At 39.2% G+C, this 24,474-nt stretch overlaps 1 protein-coding gene across 1 annotated transcript; it reads left to right on the top strand.

The window, feature by feature from the left end:
* The first annotated feature begins 216 nt into the window (after positions 1 to 216).
* On the top strand, positions 217 to 24,399 carry LOC125780344 (uncharacterized). Its single transcript, XM_049462557.1, has 2 exons — positions 217 to 4,931; positions 5,007 to 24,399. Exon 2 carries the CDS (start codon positions 10,407 to 10,409, stop codon positions 12,198 to 12,200), a length of 1,794 nt encoding a protein of 597 aa, XP_049318514.1. The 5' UTR covers positions 217 to 4,931; positions 5,007 to 10,406; the 3' UTR covers positions 12,201 to 24,399.
* Positions 24,400 to 24,474: the final 75 nt, after the last annotated feature.

The following is a 24,474-nucleotide window of genomic DNA, read 5'->3' as shown; positions in this document are numbered from 1 at the left end:
TGAGTGATTAGCTGTGGAGGAGGGTTTCGTAGTTGAGGGCTTTTATTACCTGTAATAAAGCCTCGTATGCTTGTGGAAGGGTGTGACTTCCATACAGAATATCGTCTACATACGTTTGAGTTTTCAACATTTCAGTTGGCAGAGGAAATTCTGACTTTGTGTTGTCTGCCAATTCGTGGAGTGTTCGAATGGCTAGATATGGTGCACAGTTCGGGAGTTCTTCTAATTCCCAAAGTTTTTTTAATTGTGAATTGAGGTACTCGTGCGAGACTTCCTCAACTTGAGTTGTCAATGTTGTGACCGCAAATAGTCCACTTAGGACCCATCCGAAAATGGTATTTTGCGCCAGAAGTGTATTTGTGATTTTCTCAATACCTTATCTGTGGTATGAGATCGCTGCAATGATCTGTTTGAGCGGGGGTGTTGCAGTTTGGGTCTGCTAGCTTTAGGTGTGAAACCTTTTCCCGATGCTTGCTATTTATATGATAGCTTGGTAGTATATTGGTTAATTGCGGTAACACATAGTTTTTGCTTGTATGCGCTTATCCGTTTGGGGGGAAAAGAGGGTAATGGGTCAGATTTTATTTGAGTTTTGAACAACTCTTCCGCCCATTCCCGTGATTTCAGAATTGGCCAGTTTTGTTGGCAACTGTAGCCTGTTTTGTGCCCTAGACGCAATAAATGATCGTTGTGATCTTTGATCCTGAGTTTAAACAGCTCTCCTCGGTGTTCGATGGAGACAACTGCTGTGGATAATAGTACCCTACTGTAACTTTCGCTATGTAGCGTTTGGGTTTTTAACGCCTTGAGCCGCATGGTGCTTCTTGGCAGTTTTCAAAATTTGTTATTACAACTAATCCTGTTGCTCTTTTGAAGTTTGCGTTGTTTGGGGGTGAGCTGGAATAATTTGTTATATGTAACATTGAATGATGTGTTTTGTGGCAGTAAACGCAATTAAATTTGCTTTCGCAATCTTTAAGCGTATGCACATGTGGCAAACAGTTGGTACATAGTTTTTTCGTTTTTACAAAATTGTTTCGATCGCTAATATACATTTTTTTTTAATTTTTCGCACGATTTGAGCTTGTGACCTCCTCTACAAAGTTCGCATGACGTTTGTTTATATTGTTCGGATGAGAACGATTGGTTTTTAAAAAAGCTTATATTTGAATTATTGTGGCTACTTGCTTGGCGTCTATTGAAGCTTCTATTAAGGTCGTTTTGAACGTTTTTCATTCTGACTATTTTTTTATCTGCCCTTTCTGCAATTTCATATTGGATAGTAAGAAATTCTTTCATTTGCTGCCACGTTGGGCACTTTCTTCGCGATGAGAGCGATTGCTCCCATTAAAGTAACGATTTTTCTGGTAATGCAGCTGTGCATATATTTACCAGAATTACTATACTGGCACTTTAAGGTGAATGCTTGAACTTTCCTCTTGGGCTTGTCTTTGTGGCAGCTCTACTCTCGGTTGTGGAGTAGGTGCAATTGATTTGATTAGTTTTAGCTGATCAGAGATCATGGCTTTTGTCTCTTCGAATTTGTCTAAGCAATTTTCGTATTTTGAGCAAGCCGAGGATTTAAAATTTTCTGGTAGATCTGAGTCGTCAGATTCTATGATTGCGTCATATGCCGTTGGCAGACGTGTCCAGAAGTTGTCAAGATTTTCTTTTTTAATTTCTAATACCGATTCAGAATTATCTTGAATCGGTGAAGATGAGAATCGAGTGCAGTATCGAATTAGACTGTAACTCTCGGAAATAAATTTGGTGTCTGAAATATCTTTCACCCTTTTTTGTTTTGTAGCACCTTGCTTTGAGCGTGGGGCATCTGCTGGTGTACACAGACTTTTTTCTTCTGAAATCATCTTTGGAACTTTTAGCAACTGAGTTGTTCTGGACTTCTTTGAGTCTGAGCTCATTTAAAAGATGTATAGAATAAATCAAAAGGTCTTAGTGAAAACTAGACTTGTAGATGTTTAGAAAAAGTTTCGTATATAAAATAGAAGACTCTTTTGTATGTGAGAGTTTCAAAAAATTAATAAAACGAGATTTCAAAAATATATTCGTATGTACATATATGTTTTTATATGATTAGACTAGAACTCTTTTAAATAAGAGTTTTGAACGAACTTGGTATGAAAAGAAGCTTTACGTATTTGATAGTGTGTGTAATCGCGAACTCATTTAAGTTAATAAGAGTTTTGAACGAAATGTTTAGACGTGAACTCTTTTACGTAAATAAGAGTTTTCCAAATAAAATAAAATATTACCCGTATATAGAATATCGCTTAAATTTAATTTAATTATTTTTTGTTGACCGGAAATATTTTATACGTATTATTTTGAAAATTTGGGTGCCCAACTTAGTGGAAGGCACACCCGTCAGTCACTTGCACTCGCGTTATATTCTATCTATGTGAGTGAAAATGCGGTGGATCTCACATAGATTATATGAAAATTTTATTTTTTATAACAAATTCTTCATCCTTTTTGTTGAGTGGGTTGATTGATGTAGAAGTGTGGTGAGTTGTGTTGTGTGGTGATGTATGAGTATGGTGTCATCGGATGTGGTGAGTTGAGCTGTTCTATTAGGATGCGCCAGTTTTACCTAGGAGAGGAGGTGGATGCTTAACTAATTTAAACATCCTGGGCCCCTAGGCGAATATTTTGCCTAGTATTCCACGAATATGTTATTGTCTGTATTTTGGCGTACTGCCGGTGGAGTAGCCGAGGCGCACAATACATTCTGACAACAGAAGTCCGTAATGTACTAACATTTATCCGGGTGTGCAGAGAACGGATTTTGATTTAAAACATAACACACGTATTTTGTATGCATTTTAATTTGCGTGCAGGTATTTAAGTGAAGCAACTTTATTTTGCGTGTTTATTGGATTTTGCTTTTTTTATGACTCATTATTATGCTTTTATTCATTTCATTAGAGCTTATTTAAAATTTCATATTTTATCGGTATGGTATACCGGTCGTTTATTATTTATCTTTTCTAAGTTATCGGATTATAAAAGAGTGTAACTCCACGCCAGGCTCAGATGTGGCCAGAATGGGTACTCCTTAGCCCTAGATTTAGGACTATGAAATTAGAGCAATCTTGCGAGAGAATGTCCGAGAATGGAGAACGGCTTCGATTCATAGAGTAGAAAATTCTCCATAATTAAGATGATGCTTCGTAGAGCTGACCCATATGAGGATCGCTTGGATAGATGTGATAAGAGCGACCCTTGCCTTTTGTAAGTGTAGGAGCGTCACTTTATCGCATTGGGAGTATGGTGATCCCTTAACATTCTTTTGAGATTTTATTTATTTTTGAAAATTAATGAAAACGTCGATTTTTTGACTTTTTGATACAAATGTGTTATATTTAATGTACATTTGCATACATATGCACTAATTTGGCGTTTAGTAGCTTACCACCGCTCTAGGATTTGTTCAGAATTGTTTTTTCATTATTGGCGAAAGCCATCCTGCGGGGCCGAAAAGTTGTATGTGCTTTTACTATATGGGCTGTCAGAGGTTACTCTGACTTTGTTTTTTATACCAATGTGTGGAGTATTGGAAAATTGTTGGCTCTAGTGGTAGTCGTACGACGTATCGGCCATTATTTGATCTAGTAGTTATGGGGGGAAGTTTCCTTAACTTTTGACATTTCCTTAATTGTGAATTAAGATATTTGTATTTATTATACTCAACTTGAGTTGGTATGGTGGTGACTAGTTCTGTGACTAGTCCATTTTGTGATTCGCTGTGCAGCGTTTGAGATTTTTGTGCCTTTGAGCAGCATGATGTCTCTTTGCAATTTTTAGTATTTTGGTTTTCGGCATTTGCTTTTGTAATTAAACCCGTGGTTCTTTTTGTGAAGCATTGAATGGTGTCCTTTTTGACAATATAAGCAATTAAATTTTCTTTTGCAATTTGTATATGTATGCGTATGTGACAGACAATTTGTGCAAAGTCTCTTTGACCTGACAAAATTATTTCGTCCGTTTACTTTTAAGTTTTTTAACCGCTCGCAAGATGTAAGTTTATGCCCTATTTTACATAGTTCGCATGACGTATGTTTTCTTTGTTCAAATGTGAACGATTGCGTTTTGTGAAAGTTTTTGTTTCAATTTTTTTTGTTACTAACTTGGGGTCTATTTAAGTTTCCATTTTTGTCGTGTTTAATGTTCTTAGTTTTGATTATTTTTTCTTCTACCCTTTCCGTAATTTCATATTGGCTGGTGAGAAAATTTCTATTTGTTGCCACGTTGGGCACTTTTTTCGTGATGAGAGTGATGGCTCCCATAGAAGTAACAAGTTTTCTGGTAATGCTGCGGGGCATATGTTTACTAGAATAGGGTCTCAGCTGTCTGTGGGGATATTCAGTGTCGATAGAACCGTCAGCAATTAGAAACAGTGGATTCTAGTTTGATGAATTCTACACTTGTTTCTTTTTTTATTTTTGGCAAGTTCATTAGTGTCGTTACTTGTTTATCGACCAATGTTCTTTCGTTTTATTATTCATAGGTAGTCTAGGAAGATGGTAGTGAAATACAAAGCACTTTTGACATAATACAGCAGTTCATATGTGATATATATAATGTTGGTACGATAATTGATGTTGATGCTGCCCGTCTTCAATTGTTTATTAATAATTATACGGTCTGCGATGTTAATGAAGCGTTTCGGCGAAAAAAAATATGCAATTTTGATGGGAACAGTCTGCCACCCTGTAAATCAGAGCTATTCCAACAATTTCGACGTGCTAATTATATATCCAGCATTTGGAATAATGCTCATAAGAAAATTCTATCAATACATGAACCAGCAAACAATGGTTGGGTACAAGTTAACAGCCAATACAATTTTAAATGGTTTGAAGGCGATCAGTTACCGAATTTTGTCAGTGATGCACTGCAAATTACATCAGGTATATACATATTACTTCAAATTATTATATGTACATAAGTTTTTACTTTTCATAATTGTGTAACTTTTTTTACAGAAACTAACGAAGAAGATGACACTGACAATGAGCCAGAAGAAATATGGTGCAGCAGTGATGAAGAGTATGAAGAAAATTACGAAATCAATATTAATAATGAAAGCTATGAAGAATGTTTATAATTTTGTAAATTTCAAAAGAAACAATGCGCTTCTTTGAAAATTTAAATAAATATTTCTATTAATTAGATATGATAAATAATTTCTATAGCCTATATGTCGTAATTACAAAAGAAATATTTTCATTCCTTTTATGTATTAGCTATGCAATCAAATTTGAATGAGATGTTTAATTTCGCATTAAATTTACACTTTATATAGTAATTTACCAAATATGTTAATTTTTAAACTTTTATTTAATTATTAAGTCGTAAATAATTACACAATAACATCATTCGATCGCTCCTGACGCGCTATCTCACTCGCACCTATACGATTGTATATTGCCTCGCGCTCGTACCTATACCCTTGGTATTGGGACCCAATATGTTTGTCTGGCCTAGGTAGGAACTGTCGAAACTGTCTGGCAACTGAGAAAACATCTTCTAATAGTCACCCAAATAACATGTATAAATTTTAACTTTTATACTATAACGAAAGTAGAATTAAAATTTATTAAAGTTTTAGGGCGTCTGGCAAGGGATTGCCACCATAAAAAGTGTCTGGCAATAAATAAGATGGTTTGTAATGTTATTCCGAATAACATATTAAAAAATTACGCTTTATAAAATAACGAAAGTTGGCTGTTATTTTATGCACCAGTCCCACCCGCTACCCCCCAAAGCCACGATGACTTGAATTTCACATTTTGACATCGTTCTTACCTATGTTCAAAGCATACTTCAACAAACTTTCAGCTTTTATAAAATGACGAAGGTCTGGATGTCACGGGCTCTTACTCTTTATGTACGTGATCGTAACGCTTCTATCGTAATCTGGCATGATGAGATACGTGAACGAGTATATGAACGTATCCGTTCGTTCGAATCGTCGTTCGAACGCAAACTACCAATCGTAATAGGCAAATTTATGGAAATGTCAGCAAAACTTTTTTAAATTTTAATTTTTTTCTATAATTTTGAGTAATAAAGAACATAAACAAGATACCAATGGAAAAAAAATGATTTATGTGAACAAATTTTTTGTACTTTACTTGACAATAAAAATAAAATTATTTACAAGGTTAAGGACATATCCATTTTTGAATTAAATTTATTTATTTGGCCACTTGACGTTTGGTCTCTTAACTTATTGTAAATTTTATGCAGATGTTATGTAATGCCTCACAAACGTTAGCAAATCTTCCACTTTTCTGCGGTGATACCTTCCTCTCTTGCCATATCCTAAAATACTCACCGTCTTTTCAAGATTCCATTGATTTGTTCAACGATGTAGATGTCTACAAAGAAAATTTTATTAATGAGAATAATTTTTTTCGTACCTACGCTATTGCTACGATCTCCTAACTATCTCCGCACTATTTTTTATGCCTATCATTTTCATACGATAGCAAACGGATCGTAATGTATTTTCAATTCACAATAGCTTTTAAATTCCACATTGTTTTGGATCGTATTTTTAGGTCACAATAGATATAGTACTGTCAAAACTGTTGAGAAATAAAAAAAAAAAAATAAAATTTTCTTTGTAGATGTATCGTTGAACAAAGCATTGAAATCTTAAAAAGTCGGTGCAGAATTTTAGGATATGGCGAGAGAGGAAGGCATCACCCACAAAAGTGGAAAATTTTCAAACGTTTGTGAGGCATTAATCATAATCATAATCATCATAAAATCTGCATAAAATTTACAATAAGTTACGACCCTCAAAATTGCGATTCTTATCACACACAAGAAATGGACACCGGGATAGCAAATCGCATCACCGCAATCGACCAAACGATAAGAGACCAAATAAAGTATTCTTTAATAAATTTAATTCAAAAATGTGTATGTCCTTTACCTTGTAAATAATTTTATTTTTAATCTCAACTGTTCACGCGTGACACTAGTATACTTACTTGATGCTTATGTGAAGTAAAAAAGCACTGATCTTTTGTATCACACTCAACATAAAATATTTATTTAGTTTATTAGAACAGCAGGATATACTTGAATATATATATTTTTTTCTGTTTTCTGCGAAACCCACTGTGCGACACTGCTGGCGAAACGTCACTCCGGCACTTGGCGCTTTAACAAGAAAAAGAAATTGCGAAGGGGACGGTTTTGGAAAAATGAATAGTTGTGGATAGCAAATGAAGAAACTGAATATCGCGGACGACTGTCTTGTTTCACGGATGAAAACGGTAAGAGGGCGATCCCGGTCCGATCAATCCCTTTTGATAGTTTGGGTGGTGAATATTAGATGATTACGAGTCGTCTCGTTGATAATCGTGTGGTTGCTGTGTTGTAGTAATGAGCGATGTTAAGTACTGTGTGTGATGAGGTGTTGTGACGTGATGTGATGTGACGTGATGCGATGTGATGTGACGTGGGATGTTGCAGAACGCTCATAACTCATGTGAACATCCCGTCCCCCCTAGGCGAATTAATCGGCTAGGAGCCTCTGCAGCTGTTGCAGTGTACTGAGAACATCGCTCAACCCTGTTGAGCGTCGTTGTTGCTGGCGATGAGCATGGCGTGGCGGAGATGGCCGTGAACTTATTGTGGTTGATTGGCTGCTTTGTCGTCGTGGGATAGAATCACTGCGTGGTCTGGCATGTGTGTTGGTGCGATTTTCCGACGGATTGGCTCGGCGAGGAAATCGATGAAATAGAGTGTGATGTGGTCTTTGGCAATATTGACAGGTGCCGTCGGCCCAGCACTCTATGGTGGCGTGGTCATCTGCCAGGCAGGTCATGCAATGCCCGTGGGCTCTTGCAACCTGTTGTCGTTGAGCGGGCTTCATGCTCTTAAAAATGGCACATCTTTTCAGGGAGTGTGGGCGATGGCACAGGCTGCAACATGGAGGCCCCTGTGGCTCCAATAACTGCTCTTCTCGTATCTCCCTGACTGTTATCTGCACTTGCAACATGTTGCTATTTTGCTGGGCCAATTAAGTCTAAGATTTGAGATATTCGGTTAGATGACCTATGTATCTAACCAGGTAGAGGGTGGTTTTTCTAACCATGCTAAACTTATCTCTGAATCTGACCAAAGATACATTTTATGATCGTTTAATTTGAGATGGGTTTGGATTATTGAAATTAATTTTGTTAACAGAAGAGCACCATTCAGTTCAAGCCGTGGCAGACTTAGTGTCTTCAAAGGTGCAACTTTGGCTTTGACTACCAAGAGGTGTGAAGATATTTTGTTATCGTACTGAGTGCGTACGTAAACTGTTGCGCAATAAGCCTTTTCAGATGCATCACAGAAACCGTGTAATTCTGCGTTAATGTCAGGGGTGAATTTTATTCATCGAGGGATTCGAATTTCAGATATAGTATGTAAATTGTTAGCAAATTGAACTCATTTCGCTAAACGTAAAGGTTTTACCTGTTCATCCCATTCAGTGCCATCTTGCCACAATTCTTGAATGAGGATTTTTGCTTGAATTATTATTGGCGAAAGCCATCCTGCGGGGTCGAAAAGTTTTGCCACCGAGGAAAGTATTTGGCGTTTTGTAATGGCGGACTTTGCAGATATTGACTCAATTGTATATGAGAATTGATCTGTTATCGCATTCCATTGAATTCCTAGAGTTTTAGTTGTACTAGCCTTTTCAAATTTAAGGAAGTCTGTATCTAATAAGTCTTCTTTTTTAATGTCTTTTATTATATCAGGGTGATTTGAAGTAATTTTCTTTAGAGGGAAACCTGCTGAATTTAATGCTTTGATCACTTGCGATAGTGATTCGCATGCTAATGTGATACTGTGGCTACCTGACACTATGTCGTCCACGTATGTTTGTGTTTGCAACACAGAAGATGCTAAAGGCAAATTTGTTGCATTTGTTTTTGCCACTTCTTGTAATGTTCTAATGGCCAAATAGGGTACAAAATTGATGCCAAGGGTGACGGTTTTAAGTTTGTAGTCGCTGATGGGATTATTACTTGATTTGTGGAAGACTATACGTATATTTTTCATATTGTGAGAGAATCTCACAGAATTTGGATTTTGCCATATAATTTTTTTGATTAGTTCGTAAGTTGGGACAATCAATATCACAAGAATATTTATTTATAGGTATTTCTTTTTTTGGCAGATTAGTTAAGTATTCTCAATTTATGGGGGCAAGCAGGCGTTAAGGTAAAATCTTTTGTACTCTGTGGCGCATCTGCAGTCCTATAAGTACTATCCTTTACAGGTGTTATGTAGGTTAATCCATTAAATGATACGAGTACCTTATAAAGTAAGTTTTCTCCGTTTACTTTGGTCGCATAATTCTACTATTGTAAGTGAAGGTCTGTGAAGGTAATTTAAATAATTTTCTTAGCCATTTTTCAATACTTTGCAAAACATCATTTTTCCGTCCGTTAGTTCCACCCTCTAAATTTAAATTCGCTTTAAAAAAAGGAATAAATTTCACATGACCTTGACATAACATGAGAAAAACTATTTGCGCAACTTGTCCTTCCATCAACTACATTAATAAATTTATTCACAGTATCATGTATGTAATTGCCGCTTATTTATTAACACGATTATTTTTGGATGCCAAGTTAAAAAGCAAAAAAATTGTGCATGTTCTTTTGGAACTGGAGACAATGTTATTATAGTTGACATTTCCAAATATTATGCAGAAATTAACTATTTCACTCTGCAAGGGCTGACGCCTATTTACCACTAGTTTTACGGAACCTTCCAATTTGACGGAATAAAATAGTCTTCAAAGTCTTTTCATCGATTTTAACCATTTTGCGTCGTAAATTAATCTCTTCTTCCAAATAGTTTATACACACCATGTTTTCCAAAATCTTCTACTTTTCAGGTTCGTATTTCGTATATGTACCTTAGGGTGTTTCAAAAAAAAAGTTTTGAATTTTTTATAAACTCTTATCCTCTTATGGTAATTATTATTGCGAAGCAAAAATTAATTGGTGAAATTTTAGATTAAGTGAAAAAACGAAATTAAATGTATAGGAACCTGAAAAAAATAGCGACCTATCACTAATCACTAATATTTGAGGATGGAGTCATGTGTAGAAGTTCACGCAAGTGAGGAAAGTTCTCTGATCGCCATTCACTTGGGAGTGGCCAGAAACGATTCTTTTACATATGACTCAAGCAGCTCACGACTTCCGGTCTTTGACCAAGTATCCTCTGGGTAGCCTAAGAACATCCGTTCGAAGGCGAGCTAAAGTGAGAAGGCGAAACATCCCCTGCATGGGGTTGTGCGCTGGGTTTGGGACCCGCCAGGTAACAAAAAACCCCCATTGAAAAACCACCAACAGCCTCAGATGAGAGACCCCCCTTTTGATGACAACCATGGCAAACGAATTAAGGACTATGATTTGAGGGCATGCACCTGGAATGTCCGGTCCCTTAATTGGGAAGGTGCCACTGCCCAGCTGGTTGATGTCCTCGTGAAAATAAAGGCTGACATCACCGCCGTCCAAGAAATGCGATGGACGGCACAAGGACAGAGACGAGTAGGTCTTTGTGACATTTACTACAGTGGCCATATAAAGGAGCGCAAGTTTGGTGTTGGATTCGTGGTGGGAGAGAGACTCCGTCGCCTAGTACTATCATTCACTCCGGAGAATGAACGTCTAGCCACAATCCGCATCAAAGCGAGGTTCTTCAACATATCGCTGATTTGCGCCCACCCCCCGATTGAAGAGAAGGACGATGTGACCAAAGATGACTTTTATGAGTGCTTGGAGCGCACTTATGAGAGATGCACCCGCCACGATGTTAAAATCGTGCTTGGCGACTTTAACGCCAGGGTGGGCAAAGAAGGTATCTTTGGCACTACGGTCGGTAAATTCGGCCTCCATGAGGAAACATCCCCAAATGGGTTGAGGCTGATCGACTTCGCCGGGGCCCGAAATATGGCTATCTGTAGTACTAGATTCCAGCATAAAAAGATACATCAAGCTACCTGGCTGTCTCCGGATCGAAAAACCTCCAACCAGATCGATCATGTTGTGATAGACGGAAGACACGTCTCCAGTGTTTTAGATGTGCGTGCGCTCCGAGGTCCTAACATCGACTCGGACCACTATATTGTTGCAGCCAAAATTCGCACCCGCCTCTGTGCAGCAAAAAACGCACGCCAACAAACACAAGGAAGGTTCGACGTCGAGAAGCTGCAATCACAACAGACAGCCGAACGATTTTCTACTCGGCTTGCACTCCTGCTCTCTGAGAGCACTCGTCAACAACTCGGTATAAGGGAACTGTGGGACGGCATTTCAAACTACTTACGTACAGCTGCAACCGAAACCATTGGTTTTCGGAAAGTGCAAAAGAACAGCTGGTACGACGAGGAGTGCCGTGTCGCAGCGGAGAGAAAACAGGCTGCCTACCTCGCAACGTTACGATCGACCACAACACGTGCGGGATGGGATAGATACCGAGAGTTGAAGAGGGAAGCGAGACGCATTTGCAGACAGAAGAAGAAAGAGGCCGAAATGCGTGAGTACGAAAAGCTCGATAAGCTGGCCGACAGGGGTAATGCTCGAAAATTCTACGAAAAGATGCGGCGGATAACTGAAGGTTTCAAGACCGGAGCATACTCTTGTAGAACCCCTCAAAGTGATCTAGCCACCGATGCCCAGAGCATACTTAAATTATGGAGGGAACACTTCTCCAGCCTGATGAATGGCAGTGTACGCACAACAGCAGGAGACGGCGAACCCGATACCCCAATCGATGACGATGGAGCAGGCGTTCCATTGCCCGACCATGAAGAAGTTCGAATAGCAATTGCCCGACTGAAAAACATCAAAGCGGCAGGGGCCGATGGATTGCCGGCCGAGCTATTCAAATACGGCCTGATGAATGGCAGTGTACGCACAACACCAGGAGAAGGCCAACCCGATACCCCAATCGATGACGATGGAGCAGGCGTTCCATTGCCCGACCATGAAGAAGTTCGAATAGCAATTGCCCGACTGAAAAACATCAAAGCGGCAGGGGCCGATGGATTGCCGGCCGAGCTATTCAAATACGGCGGCGAAGAGCTGATAAGGTGCATGCATCAGCTGCTTTGCAAAATATGGTCGGACGAAAGTATGCCAAACGATTAGAATTTAAGTGTGCTCTGCCCAATCCACAAAAATGGATATCCCACAATCTGCGCCAACTACCGTGGGAAAAGCCTCTTCAACATCGCATATAAGGTTCTGTCGAGCGTATTGTGTGAAAGATTAAAGCCCACCGTCAACAAGCTGATTGGACCTTATCTGTGTGGCTTCAGACCTGGTAAATCAACAACCGACCAGATATTCACCATGCGCCAAATCTTGGAAAAGACCCGTGAAAGGAGAATCGACACTCACCACCTATTCGTCGATTTCAAAGCTGCTTTCGACAGCACGAAAAGGAGCTGCCTTTATGCCGCGATGTCTGAATTTGGTATCCCCGCAAAATTAATATGGCTGTGTAAACTGACGTTGAGCAACACGAAAAGCTCCTTCAGAATCGGGAAGGACCTCTCCGAGCCGTTCGATACCAAACGAGGTTTCAGACAAGGCGACTCCCTATCGTGCGACTTCTTCAATCTGATGCTGGAGAAAATTATTCGAGCTGCAGAACTTAATAGAGCAGATACAATCTTTTGTAAGAGTGTACAGCTGCTGGCGTATGCCGATGATATTGATACCATCGGCCACAACACCCGCGCCGTTAGTTCTGCTTTCTCCAGACTGAACAAGGAAGCAACGCAAATTGGTCTGGCAGTGAACGAGGGCAAGACGAAATATCTCCTGTCATCCAACAACCAATCGTCGCACTCGCGACTTGGCTCCCACGTCACTGTTGACAGTCATAACTTTGAAGTTGTAGATAATTTCGTCTATTTAGGAACCAGTATTAACACCACCAACAATGTCAGCCTGGAAATCCAACGCAGGATTACTCTTGCCAACAGGTGCTACTTCGGACTGAGTAGGCAATTGAAAAGTAAAGTCCTCTCTCGACGAACAAACGCCAAACTCTATAAGTCGCTCATAATTCCCGTCCTGCTATATGGTGCAGAGGCTTGGACGATGACAGCAACCGATGAGTCGACGTTGGTTGCGGCTACGCTGGCTAGGTCATGTTGTCCGGATGGATGAAAACACTCCGGCTCCGAAAGTATTCGACGCAGTACCCGCCGCGGGAAGCAGAGAAAGAGAAAGACCTCCACTCCGTTGGAAGGACCAAGTGGAGAAGGACCTGGCTTCGCTTGGAATATCCAATTGGCGTCACGTAGCGAAGAGAAGAAACGACTGGCGCGCTATTGTTGACTCGGCTATAATCGCGTAAGCGGTGTCTACGCCAGTAGAGAAGAAGAAGAAGAGTTGAAAAAAATTCAAAATTTTTTTTTTAAGCACCCTAATGTACCTACTTATCTCTAGGGAATTTGGCAAATTGCCGAATATTAGTATTTCGAAAATAATGCTTATATTTTCGTCAGCATTGTCTCAAGCCACTAAATTAAATAATTAAAATTTAATTACTTCCTTTGTCAGGACGGACCATTTTGGAATTCGGCCAGAGACAGTCATAAAAATATTTTTCAAATGATATGGTGAAAAGAAACGTAAACAATGGGTAATATACGCTGGTAGAATATGTATACGTGAACTGTATTGAAATATTGTTAATAGATTTGTTATCAAAAATGAATAATCCTTAAACGGATTTTCTTTTATATCTTCGATCGATTGAAAACGGATTCCACGGTGCGGCAATTCCAGTTTAAAAAAAAGAAAAAGCCACACGGAGCCAAATCTGGTGAATACGATAGTTGATCGTTGGTGTTTATTGCGTTTTTAGATTTAAATTCGGTCACAATCGTACTCTTTTTGAAAGAAATTAGCTTTATCGGAACGAGTCGAGCAAGAATGCGTTTTATACCCAAAATATCCACCAAAATCATTCGAACAGTCTCTATCATATCCATACCTTAACTTGTTTAATATTTTCGTCAGCTGAAGAGGCCAAAAGTCCAGAACGAGGCATATCTTAAACGATCTATCGACCGTCTTTAAAGGTCGATACGCATGTATGTTTGCATGTGCTTTTGATAAAACTAAATCAACATTCGAAATGATTTCGCACACGAAATTTGGTTAGAAATACAAAAGGTGAGACATATTCTTTGTTCGATATTTTTATCTATTGTAAAAATCGCAATGCACTACTGAGGTGTACCGACTTAGCAGCTGTTCTAAACAAACATAGTAATTAAAGACGGTCCAATTTAGCCAAAAAACATATTTTTGAAATATCATTTACCCGAGGTATTTAAATTACAATTTCGGGGTCCTTTTTTGTAGCAATGTATACACAAAATCGTCAAAACATAAATTGTTGAATTCAGTCTTTTCAATAATGGTGATCTTTTTAATATTCTACAAAATAATACTTTTTTATAATAATATTTTATTTTATATTAAAAAACGCACATATTATTTAAATTTTGAGATACAATTATTTTTATATCTCTTTATTAATTTGTGGTGCCTTTAGAGTTTATGACAATTTTAACTCTCTTTGTGATGGATTCGTTTAAAGCGCTGAAATATTCAGTGATTACTGCTTTGAGTCACACTTCTATTGTTGTTTCAGTTCTAGCAACGTTTTGGATTTCTTTTTGCGCATTTTATAGTTTATTAGGTCCTTACTCTCTATTGGATTGAAATCCGGAAGCTTAATTCCAATTCAATGAAGAAATGCCCAAATCATCCTTTAATTTTTTAATATCAAAATGAACGAATTAACTTGAAAAATGACGGTTGTGAAAAATCTTTATTGCCAAACTTACCGAGCGAGTGCGATAGCAAGATGCAGAATTATTCTCTAAAATAGGGATAAATATAATTTCGGTTAGGGACATCAAGCTGGGTCCGATATAATAAATATTTGTAAATTTCTTAACGTTCACTGAGCTCTACAATTAAAATTGATTCCGGTTTGATCTTGAAAATTCATCTATACCATTATGTAGGAAGAATGCAATTTTCTGCAAATCCTTCACCATGTCTGCGACGAACTGCTTGACATCAGGTGCAATAAGATTAAACTTTGACTCGTCGGAAAGCATTATACATTTTCACTTGGTTTGCGTCCAGTTAAGTTTATTTTTAACCCAGCTTAACCACTTCTCTTTAATTTTTTTGTTACGAACGGCCTCTTTACAGGTTTTCCACTTAGTATTCCCATCTCGCCAAGCCGATTTTAAACTACGTGGCGCCAATTGGATACTCCAAGGGTAGTCAGGTCCTTCTCCACCTGGTCCTTTCAGTGGAGTAGAGGTCTTTCTTTTCCTCTGCTTCCCCCGGCGGGTACAGCGTCGAATACTTTCAGAGCTGGAGTGTTTTCGTCCATTCGGACAACATGACCTAGATAGCGTAGCTGCTGTCTTCTAATTCGCTGAACTATATGAATGTCGTCATATATCTCTCACAGGTCATCATTCCGTTTGTTTGATGACAGGAGATATTTCGTCTTGCCCTCGTTCACTGCCAGACCCATCTGCTTTGCTTCTTGTGCAGTCTGGAGAAAGCAGAACTAACGGCGCGGGTGTTGAGGCCGATGATATCAATATCAACGGCATATGCCAGCAGCTGTACACTTTTATTAAAGATTGTACCAGCTCGATTAAGTTTTGCAGCTGGAATTATTTTCTCCAGCAGCAGGTTGAGGAAGTCGCACGATAGGGATTCGCCTTGTCTGAAATCTCGTTTGGTACCGAACGGCTCGGAGAGGTCCTTCCTGATCCTGACGGAGCTTTTGGTGCCGCTCAACGTCAGTTTACACAGCCGTATTAGTTTTGCGGGGATACCAAATTAAGACATCGCGGCATAGAGGCAGCTCCTTTTCGTACTGTCGAAAGCAGCTTTGAAATCGACGAAGAGGTGGTGTGTTCCGTTTCATCTTTCACGGGTCTTTTACAAAATTGGCGCATGGTGAATACTGGTCTGTTGTTGATTTTCCAAGTCTAAAGCCACACTGATAAGATCCAATCAGTTTGTTGACGGCGGCCTTTAATCATTCACATAGTACGCTCGATAGAACCTCATACGCGATGTTAAGGAGGCTTTTCCCACGGTAGTTGGCGCAGATTGTGGGATATCCATTTTTGTGGATTGAGCAGAGCACACTTAAATTCTAATCGTTGGGCATGCTTTCGTCCGACCATATTTTGTAAAGAAGCTGATGCATGCTCCTTATCTGTTCTTCGCCGCCGTATTTGAATAGTTCGGCCGGCAATCCATCGGCCTCCGCCGCTTTGTTGTTCTTCAGATGGGTAGTTGCTATTCGAACTTTTTCATGGTCGAGCAATGGAACGTCTGCTCCGTCGTCATCGATTGGGGAATCGGGTTCGCCTTCTCTTGACGTTGTGCGTTCTCTGCCATTCAGCAGGCTGGAGAAGTGTTCCCTCCATAATTTAAGTATGCTCTGGGCATCGGTGGCTAGATCACTTTGAGGGGTTCTACAAGAGTATGCTCCGGTCTTGAAACCTTCAGTTATCCGCCGCATCTTTTCGTAGAATTTTCGAGCATTACCCCTGTCGGCCAGCTTATCGAGCTTTTCGTACTCACGCATTTCGGCCTCTTTCTTCTTCTGTCTGCAAATGCGTCTCGCTTCCCTCTTCAACTCTCGGTATCTATCCCATCCCGCACGTGTTGTGGTCGATCGTAACGTTGCCGCTGCGACACGGCACTCCTCGTCGTACCAGCTGTTCTTTTGCACTTTCCGAAAACCAATGGTTTCGGTTGCAGCTGTACGTAAGGAGTTTGAAATGCCGTCCCACAGTTCCCTTATACCGAGTTGTTGACGAGTGCTCTCAGAGAGCAGGAGTGCAAGCCGAGTAGAAAATCGTTCGGCTGTCTATTGTGATTGCAGCCTCTCGACGTCGAACCTTCCTTGTGTTTGTTGGCGTGCGTTTTTTGCTGCACAGAGGCGGGTGCGAATTTTGGCTGCAACAATATAGTGGTCCGAGTCGATGTTAGGACCTCGGAGCGCACGTACATCTAAAACACTGGAGACGTGTCTTCCGTCTATCACAACATGATCGATCTGGTTGGAGGTTTTTCGATCCGGAGACAGCCAGGTAGCTTGATGTATCTTTTTATGCTGGAATCTAGTACTACAGATAACCATATTTCGGGCCCCGGCGAAGTCGATCAGCCTCAACCCATTTGGGGATGTTTCCTCGTGGAGGCTGAATTTACCGACCGCAGTGCCAAAGATACCTTCTTTACCCACCCTGGCATTAAAGTCGAATCATTTAACTCAGCATTGAGAAATGCAGTTACAGCATTCGTTTGATGGACTAACAGGTCTTTCCGTGCAGCTAAGACCAATGAAAAACGTAATGACGTGTATCGAATTACAGGAGCAAACGTTTCTTTCTAATTAAAACTTTTTTTCTAATTATACCTTACCATTCCCGTACCTTTTGGTTATGAATACCCATCTAGATTTAATGGCTTTCTTACCAACAGGTAATTGTACTAAACACTCTATTTCAGCTTGAACTGCCACTCTCCATTCATCTCAATTTTCACTAGCCAAAGCATCAGTTAAATTTTGAGGATCGTTTGATAAAAAATTAGTTACACAAAATTAGAGCCATATTTCTTGGCCGCGATTATTTTCAAACGTCTTAAGATATGAAACGCTTCGCTTTTCACTTGGCACATGCATCATGGCTTTACAGCCAAAAACTTTTAAAAACTTTAAGTCAGGTTTTTTACCAGTCCATATTTCATAGGGACTTTTCGCGTGTGTCCCTAAATGGAACTCAGTATTCGCTGCCTATGCCCAAGTGCACCGCACTTTTTCAATAGTTGTTCTATTTAGTGGTTCAGCAACACCATTTTGCTCAGGTGTATACGGTGATGTTTTTTGACCTAAACAACTTTATTTTGCGCGAACACTGATTTTCGATAATTTTTTTGAATTTTACAAATTCAGCAAACACTTCTTATTTGTGCTCTTATGCGAAAAATCATCTACGAATGTCAAAAGAAAACGAGCACCAGAAAACGATTTTATTGAAAATGGACCAATTACATCCGAATGTATTAAATCAAGAAAGTTTTCGCCCGCGTAACACGGTTTTTAAATGATGCACGCATTTGCTTTCCGGTGGCTATCAAATTATTATTATTTTGCATTTATCGCATTCGAACACTACTTTGTTTCTATCTTTCGTCATTTGTCGTACCGATAGCAAATTCGCACATAACTCCCACACATACTCAACGTTTTTTACAACAGCATTTGTATTTAGTTTATTGGCAAATAAGCACATATTCACACCACCTTTTGAGATAACTTTAATTACTTCATTATTTGCAGTTAGAATATTATTATTTTCCATCGGGACTTCATTTACAATTATTTCAAGATTTTTTATCATATGCGAAGTAGCACCCGAATCAGCAACCATTCAGCTTTATTACGAATGTCGTGAGAAAGGAAAGATGCGAAAAGAATATTTTTGTTTTTTGTATTGTTGTAATTTTGCTTAGTCTTATTAGGACAATCACGAACAAAATGGCCAATTTTTTAAAGAATGCCATCGAAACTCATTAGAATTCACTTTCGAATTTGTTTTTTCTTTCGATTTTACATCTTGCAACAAAAGATTTTTTACACTATCGATGGTGACTCTCTCTTTTGTATTTTCAACGGCAAGTACGAGGGGGCGAAATTCGTCCGATAGACTTGCTAACATTAACGAAGCTTATCGTCTATATTGAGACCAGCGTTTTTGACTTTAAGGGACGTCATCACAAAAACATTCACATATTCTTGCACTGATACATAGTCGCTAAGCTTCAACTGTGGCAATATGAGAAGAGTCATTAGGTTCAAACATCAAGGTTTCTTCAGCTAATGCATGCTCACCACAACATATGATTTCGCGTGGCGCTTCCAAATATAAAAGTTTTCACGTCCCTTCAATTTTCGAAAGGGAAAGCCACCGCCTTTGTCGCCATTTTTTCAAGCAAAAAAAAATCTGAGATCAGTACCATTTAAATACCTTTTTTTTTTTTAACTAATTAAGCTATATTTAATAAAATTGAATGAGCTTTAACATGAATAAAAGAAAAATGAATTCCATACACTGAAAAAAAAATTATTTGAGTTTCTTAATATAGCAAAATTCATCAGCCACCCTGTACAACGGAAATTGAGACAGATGCCAGCAGTGAGAACCGATTAAGTGAATACCCTTATCGATCTCGCGTTCCTATGCTTGAGTAAACTTCCTGGGGATATGAAATTAGACTGGGGTCGTCGTCGAGTGACCATCTCAAGGGTAGATGTCGTGGCCCTCGATGAATGGCTATTTGCGCTGGCATCATGTACAAGCCAGGTAACGCCACTTAATCAAACCAACGGTAACGCTGCGGAAGATAGGCAAAGAGTTTTCGTGCACGACGAAATATCAAATGAGCTTAGCCCCACCAAAACGCGTAAAGAGGAAACTAAACATTCCATAGCTTGTTCTCTGTCCGACAAAGAGCACAATCTTGCCGATTGTCCAAACTTCCTAGCAAAGAGCCGAAATGAACGCTGGCAGTTAATCAAGGACAAAAGGCTATGCATTCGATGCTTTACGTCCCACATGGTTAGACGCTGCACCTCTAAGCAAGTGTGCGGAGTAGATAAATATAGAATGGTGCACAACCCACTACTACATAGCCAAAATGCTGCAGCAAAGACTAGTCGAGTAAATACAATCCTAGTTCATCAACGTAAGTTCAGGAGAGCCATTTTTCGTTACATTCCGGTAATATTGTATGGTCCTAAAGCCACAGTGGAGATATTTCCGTTGATTGGTGAGGGACCATAATGCACATTGATGGACAGTAAATTGGCTGAGCAGCTAGGTCTCGACGGCCCTGATGAAGACTTGTGCTTAAGATGGACGGGCGACATAACACAGCAGGAGGTAAACTCAAAGGTTTTGAGCTGTGAAATATCTGCAAGAGAGAGAAACTATAGACGTGTGCACAATATTCGAACAATCTGAAGCAATATCTTGTTGGGAAGTTAAGTGTCCATCTCGAAAAGGCTTACATAAGAAAACTAAATGTGTAGGAAATATCAAAAGGAGGCAAATCTTGGTTTATTCCAATATTCACAATTGAGAACGTTAACAAAAATAAATTGAGAATCGTCTAGGATGCAGCAGCTAAGGTGAGTGGCACCAGTCTAAACGACGTATTATTGAAAGGACCCGATCTTCTAAGATCGTTGGTAGGTGTCCTATTGAGGTTTCGTGAACGACCAGTGGCTATCTGTGGAAATATTCGTGAAATGTTTCACCAAATTAGGGTGAGAGCAGAAGATCACGTAGCACAGTAGTTCCTGTGGCGAAACGGCAAGAGTAGCAGACGTCCCAATGTATTCGCTATGACCGTTATGACGTTTGCGGCATCGTGTTCCTTATCTTTGGCAAATTACATAAGAGATAAGAACGCTCTACGTTTTCAAAAGATACTACCAAATGATGTGGCAACAATTGTCGAAAATACGTTTGTGGACGATTGGTTGCATAGTATGGATGATGAGGTAGAAATGATTCGACTCGCTACTAACGTCATCCATTGTGAAGGCGGGTTCGAGATGCGAAACTGGTTGTCGAATTCTAAACGAGTTCTGCAAGCGCTCTCAAGTAAGCATAAACCCGCAAATAAATGTTTCATAGAGCCAGGATCAGAATTTCAAAAGGTTCTTGGTATGTGGTGGTTAGCAACAAGTGACGAACTAACCTTTGTTCACAGGTTCAAGCCGGATAATACGCTGTATTGATAAAATCCGAATTCCAAGGTGCTACACTTTCGCAAATCGCAGCAGCGACAACCAACTTCATATCTTTGTTGATGATAGCATATCAGTATATGCGGCTGTGGTCTTTCTACGTTCAAGTATGGGCGACAAAGTTCATTGCTATCTTGTTGCCTCTAATACACGAATTGCTCCGTTGAAGTCACTGTCGGTGCCGAGACTTGAGCTGATGGCAGCCATCTTAGGACTTCCTCTAGCTAAGTTCATAGTGTTCTGGTGCGATTCAAAGGATGTACTATATTGGAATAGGTCTGACGCCAGAAAATTCAACCAATTTGTTGCTGCGTGGATTGGTGTTAATTCTAGAGAATTCACAAATCAACAAGTGGCAGTGGGTGCCAACGAAGGATAACGTAGCCGACGACGGTACGAAATGGCATAGGAATATGGACTTTAAAAGCTCTGGGAGATGGTTTACGGGCCCTGAGTTCCTATATCTATCAGAAACTATCTGGCCAACATCCGAATTCGAAGAGCCACAAATTGTAACATAAACTATACAACACGTAACAATTGATTCTTCAAAAGATATTGGTGATACGCAACCAGATCCTACAAGATTTAGTAAGTGGGAAAAACTACGCGCTGTACAGATATGCGTTCTTCGTTTTCTCCGTTTGACTATGAAGAACACCGCGAGAAACACAGTTACTCAGACAATTCTTTCTGATAGCACCTGTACAACTGCCGTACTACTTCTCTTCCGCAAGTGCCAGGAAGAATGCTATGGCGAGGAGTTTGATCAAATAAGAAAAGGCGCGGTAGTAGAAAAATCTCAATCTACAAATTTTCTCCATTTATAGACAAGCTCGGACTGCTACGCGTTAAGGGTCGGAGCGAAGAAGCAAGAGGAGTGAAAACAGATCTCAAACAACCGATTATACTGAAAAAAAAAACAATATTGTGGCTCATCTGATCACAGATTTCTATCATCGAAAGTTCCATCACCACCATAACGAGATAGTGGTAAATGAGATGCGACAGCGATTCTGCATTAATGGTCTGCGAGCTTTGGTGCGGATGATATCTAAAGTATGTCAACAATGTTGTAATCGGAGAACCACACCGAATCCACCAGAAATAAGAAAGTTAGCACCAGAGCTCCTCGCGTCATTCACTCACCCCTTCGCTTATACAGGAGTGGACTATGTCGGACCCTTCGACCTGACGATTGGCAGCGGGCATGAGAAGGGTTGGGGAGTTGTTTTTACCTGCATGACCATACCTGTGGTACATATTGAGATTTCTTCATCACTATCTACTGACTCATTCCTCCTTGTTCTGAAATTTTTTATATCACGACGATGAGTTCCACGTCGAATCTTCTCTGACAACGGCTCTAATTTCAGAGGCGCTAGTCGTATTCTGGCAAATGAAATCGAGAAAATATCATCTGGCACACTAATGGAAATACCCCGAATTTGAGTGGACTTTCATACCACCAGCATCATCACATATGGGCGGAGTGTGGGAGCGCATGGTACGATCTAAAAAGCCAGTATTGATGGACATATTACCAAAAGAAGGTCTACGGGAGGAAGTACTGAGACTTTAGCCGATGTCGAAAATACTATTAACTGCGTCCTGGACTGGAATCATACGATAGCGCAGCATTAACGCCAAACTATTTCCTTCTGGGAAATTCAAGTGGCATAAGAGAAAAGGGTGATTGCGATGTAACCACTCCGTCGCTGCTAAATAAGAGATTTCGCACATCTGGTGAGTTGGCTGATCGATTCTGGAAGCGATGGATTCGCGAGTACTTGCCAGGCCTAACAAGACGCGCAAAATGGTTAGAAAAAACACCAGAACCCATCGCTCCAAAAGACGTCGTAATAATTGTTGATGTAAACATGAAAAGGAACACTTGGACAAAGAGAATAGTTTTGGATGTCATAAAGGGCAGCGACGGACAAATTAGAAGCGGCGTAATCAAAACTTCCCATGGCTTAATAACGCGGCTAGTAGTGAAACTTGCGCGCCTAGATCTGAAAGTGAACCCCACGTCAGAGTATGGAGATCACGGAGGGGGGGAATGTTAGCGCGTAACAACCCTAATTTTATAAAATGTTTATACCTAAAGAATGTACATTAAAATACAACTTTAAGGATTTATTAAATTTTGATTGTACATTAAAATGCAATCATGTAGATGTAATATTTTAACGAACGATCGTACGATCGAATTATTGAATTTAAATAAAGTTCGAATCGGCTTAAAATAAGTGTTTTACTTCGCCACCCGCCAATATAAGCATTTTCATTAAATGGAACTGAAATATGTTTAAAGAAAATATATATGTATTATGATCACAAGTATCTTTTAGATACTTGAATATGTATGTACGTATAAAAGCCCACAACTTTAGAAATGATTTCGCAATTGTAATTAAAATTAATTTTACAACTGGCACCATCACCAGTTTGACCACATATACATACATTGGTGTGAACAAAATAGGAACAACAATAGAGTATTGTAAAGCTTTAAAATGTACAGTTTTTTTTATTAAATAAAATTGTTTTTAGATACAAGTATAATTTATATAATTTTTTCAGACAGTGATCAGAATTTCCCTCCATACAAAGGTATTTAAAAAATGATATTAATGCGAAACTCTAAAACTTGCAAAATATTTTTAACTCTTATTGTTCACACAATTGTAAAATTCCGATATGAAGTAAATTTCCGCTCTTTAATTTGTGTACAATGTCAGTATTGCCGCAGCCATCCTGCCAGTGATAAAGAGATGTCCAATTCCTCTCTCACTGGAAGTGAGAGAACAATTGCTAAACGTCAAAACCACCTAAACTTTGACAGTTGACTGGACTCTTGCGAAAAAATTATGTAAACGGAGGGATTTGTTGCATTGTTCAAAACCACTTTTAAAATATGTAAAACAATGAAAATTAAATAAATTTGTGAAATTTAAAGTTATTTGATGGAACGTTTTGTAATTTGAAGATTCATAAGGGGTATTCTCTTGCTCTTGCAAGCATTGCAGATTTACAACGGCACAACAACAAACACACGCAAAAAAATATTTGCAAGGGCTGTGAAATATGTCAGACCAAAACCCATGTATATTAGCGTGCAATGTCACGCAAAAATAAAATTGCAACCCTGTTGTAGTTGCCATTTTACATAAAGACATATGACGTCGTTAAATTGTTGAGAAAGGTAAATTTTAATTATATTTTATAATTTCTATATAAATTATAAAGTTTTGTTACAGTTTTTTTTGTTAAAAATGTATGCAGAAGGTGCGCCAATTCACAATAGCCATGCACAATAGTCATTTACAATAAATTGACTGAATCAGTCGCTCATATATCACTAGATTCTGCAATGGGTGCTCTCGTGCCCTTGTATATTTCGGTGTAGTATTTTTGCAATCTGCAATCTTGCAAGAGCAAGAGAATACCCCTATAGTATTATTTTCAATGGAAAATGATTAAAAAAAATTTAATGATTGAGAGCTAACAAGCTTAAATCCTTTTATT

Source organism: Bactrocera dorsalis, chromosome 1 (assembly GCF_023373825.1).
Source record: "Bactrocera dorsalis isolate Fly_Bdor chromosome 1, ASM2337382v1, whole genome shotgun sequence".
Lineage (NCBI taxonomy): Eukaryota > Metazoa > Arthropoda > Insecta > Diptera > Tephritidae > Bactrocera > Bactrocera dorsalis.
Note: the sequence above shows the minus strand (reverse complement) of the source record. Positions and strands in the feature narration are given on the sequence as shown.

What these genes read in the sequence shown, in the direction of transcription:
- LOC125780344 (XM_049462557.1), top strand. Translation starts at nt 10,407, where the DNA reads ATGAGAGACCCCCCTTTTGATGACAACCATGGCAAACGAATTAAGGAC.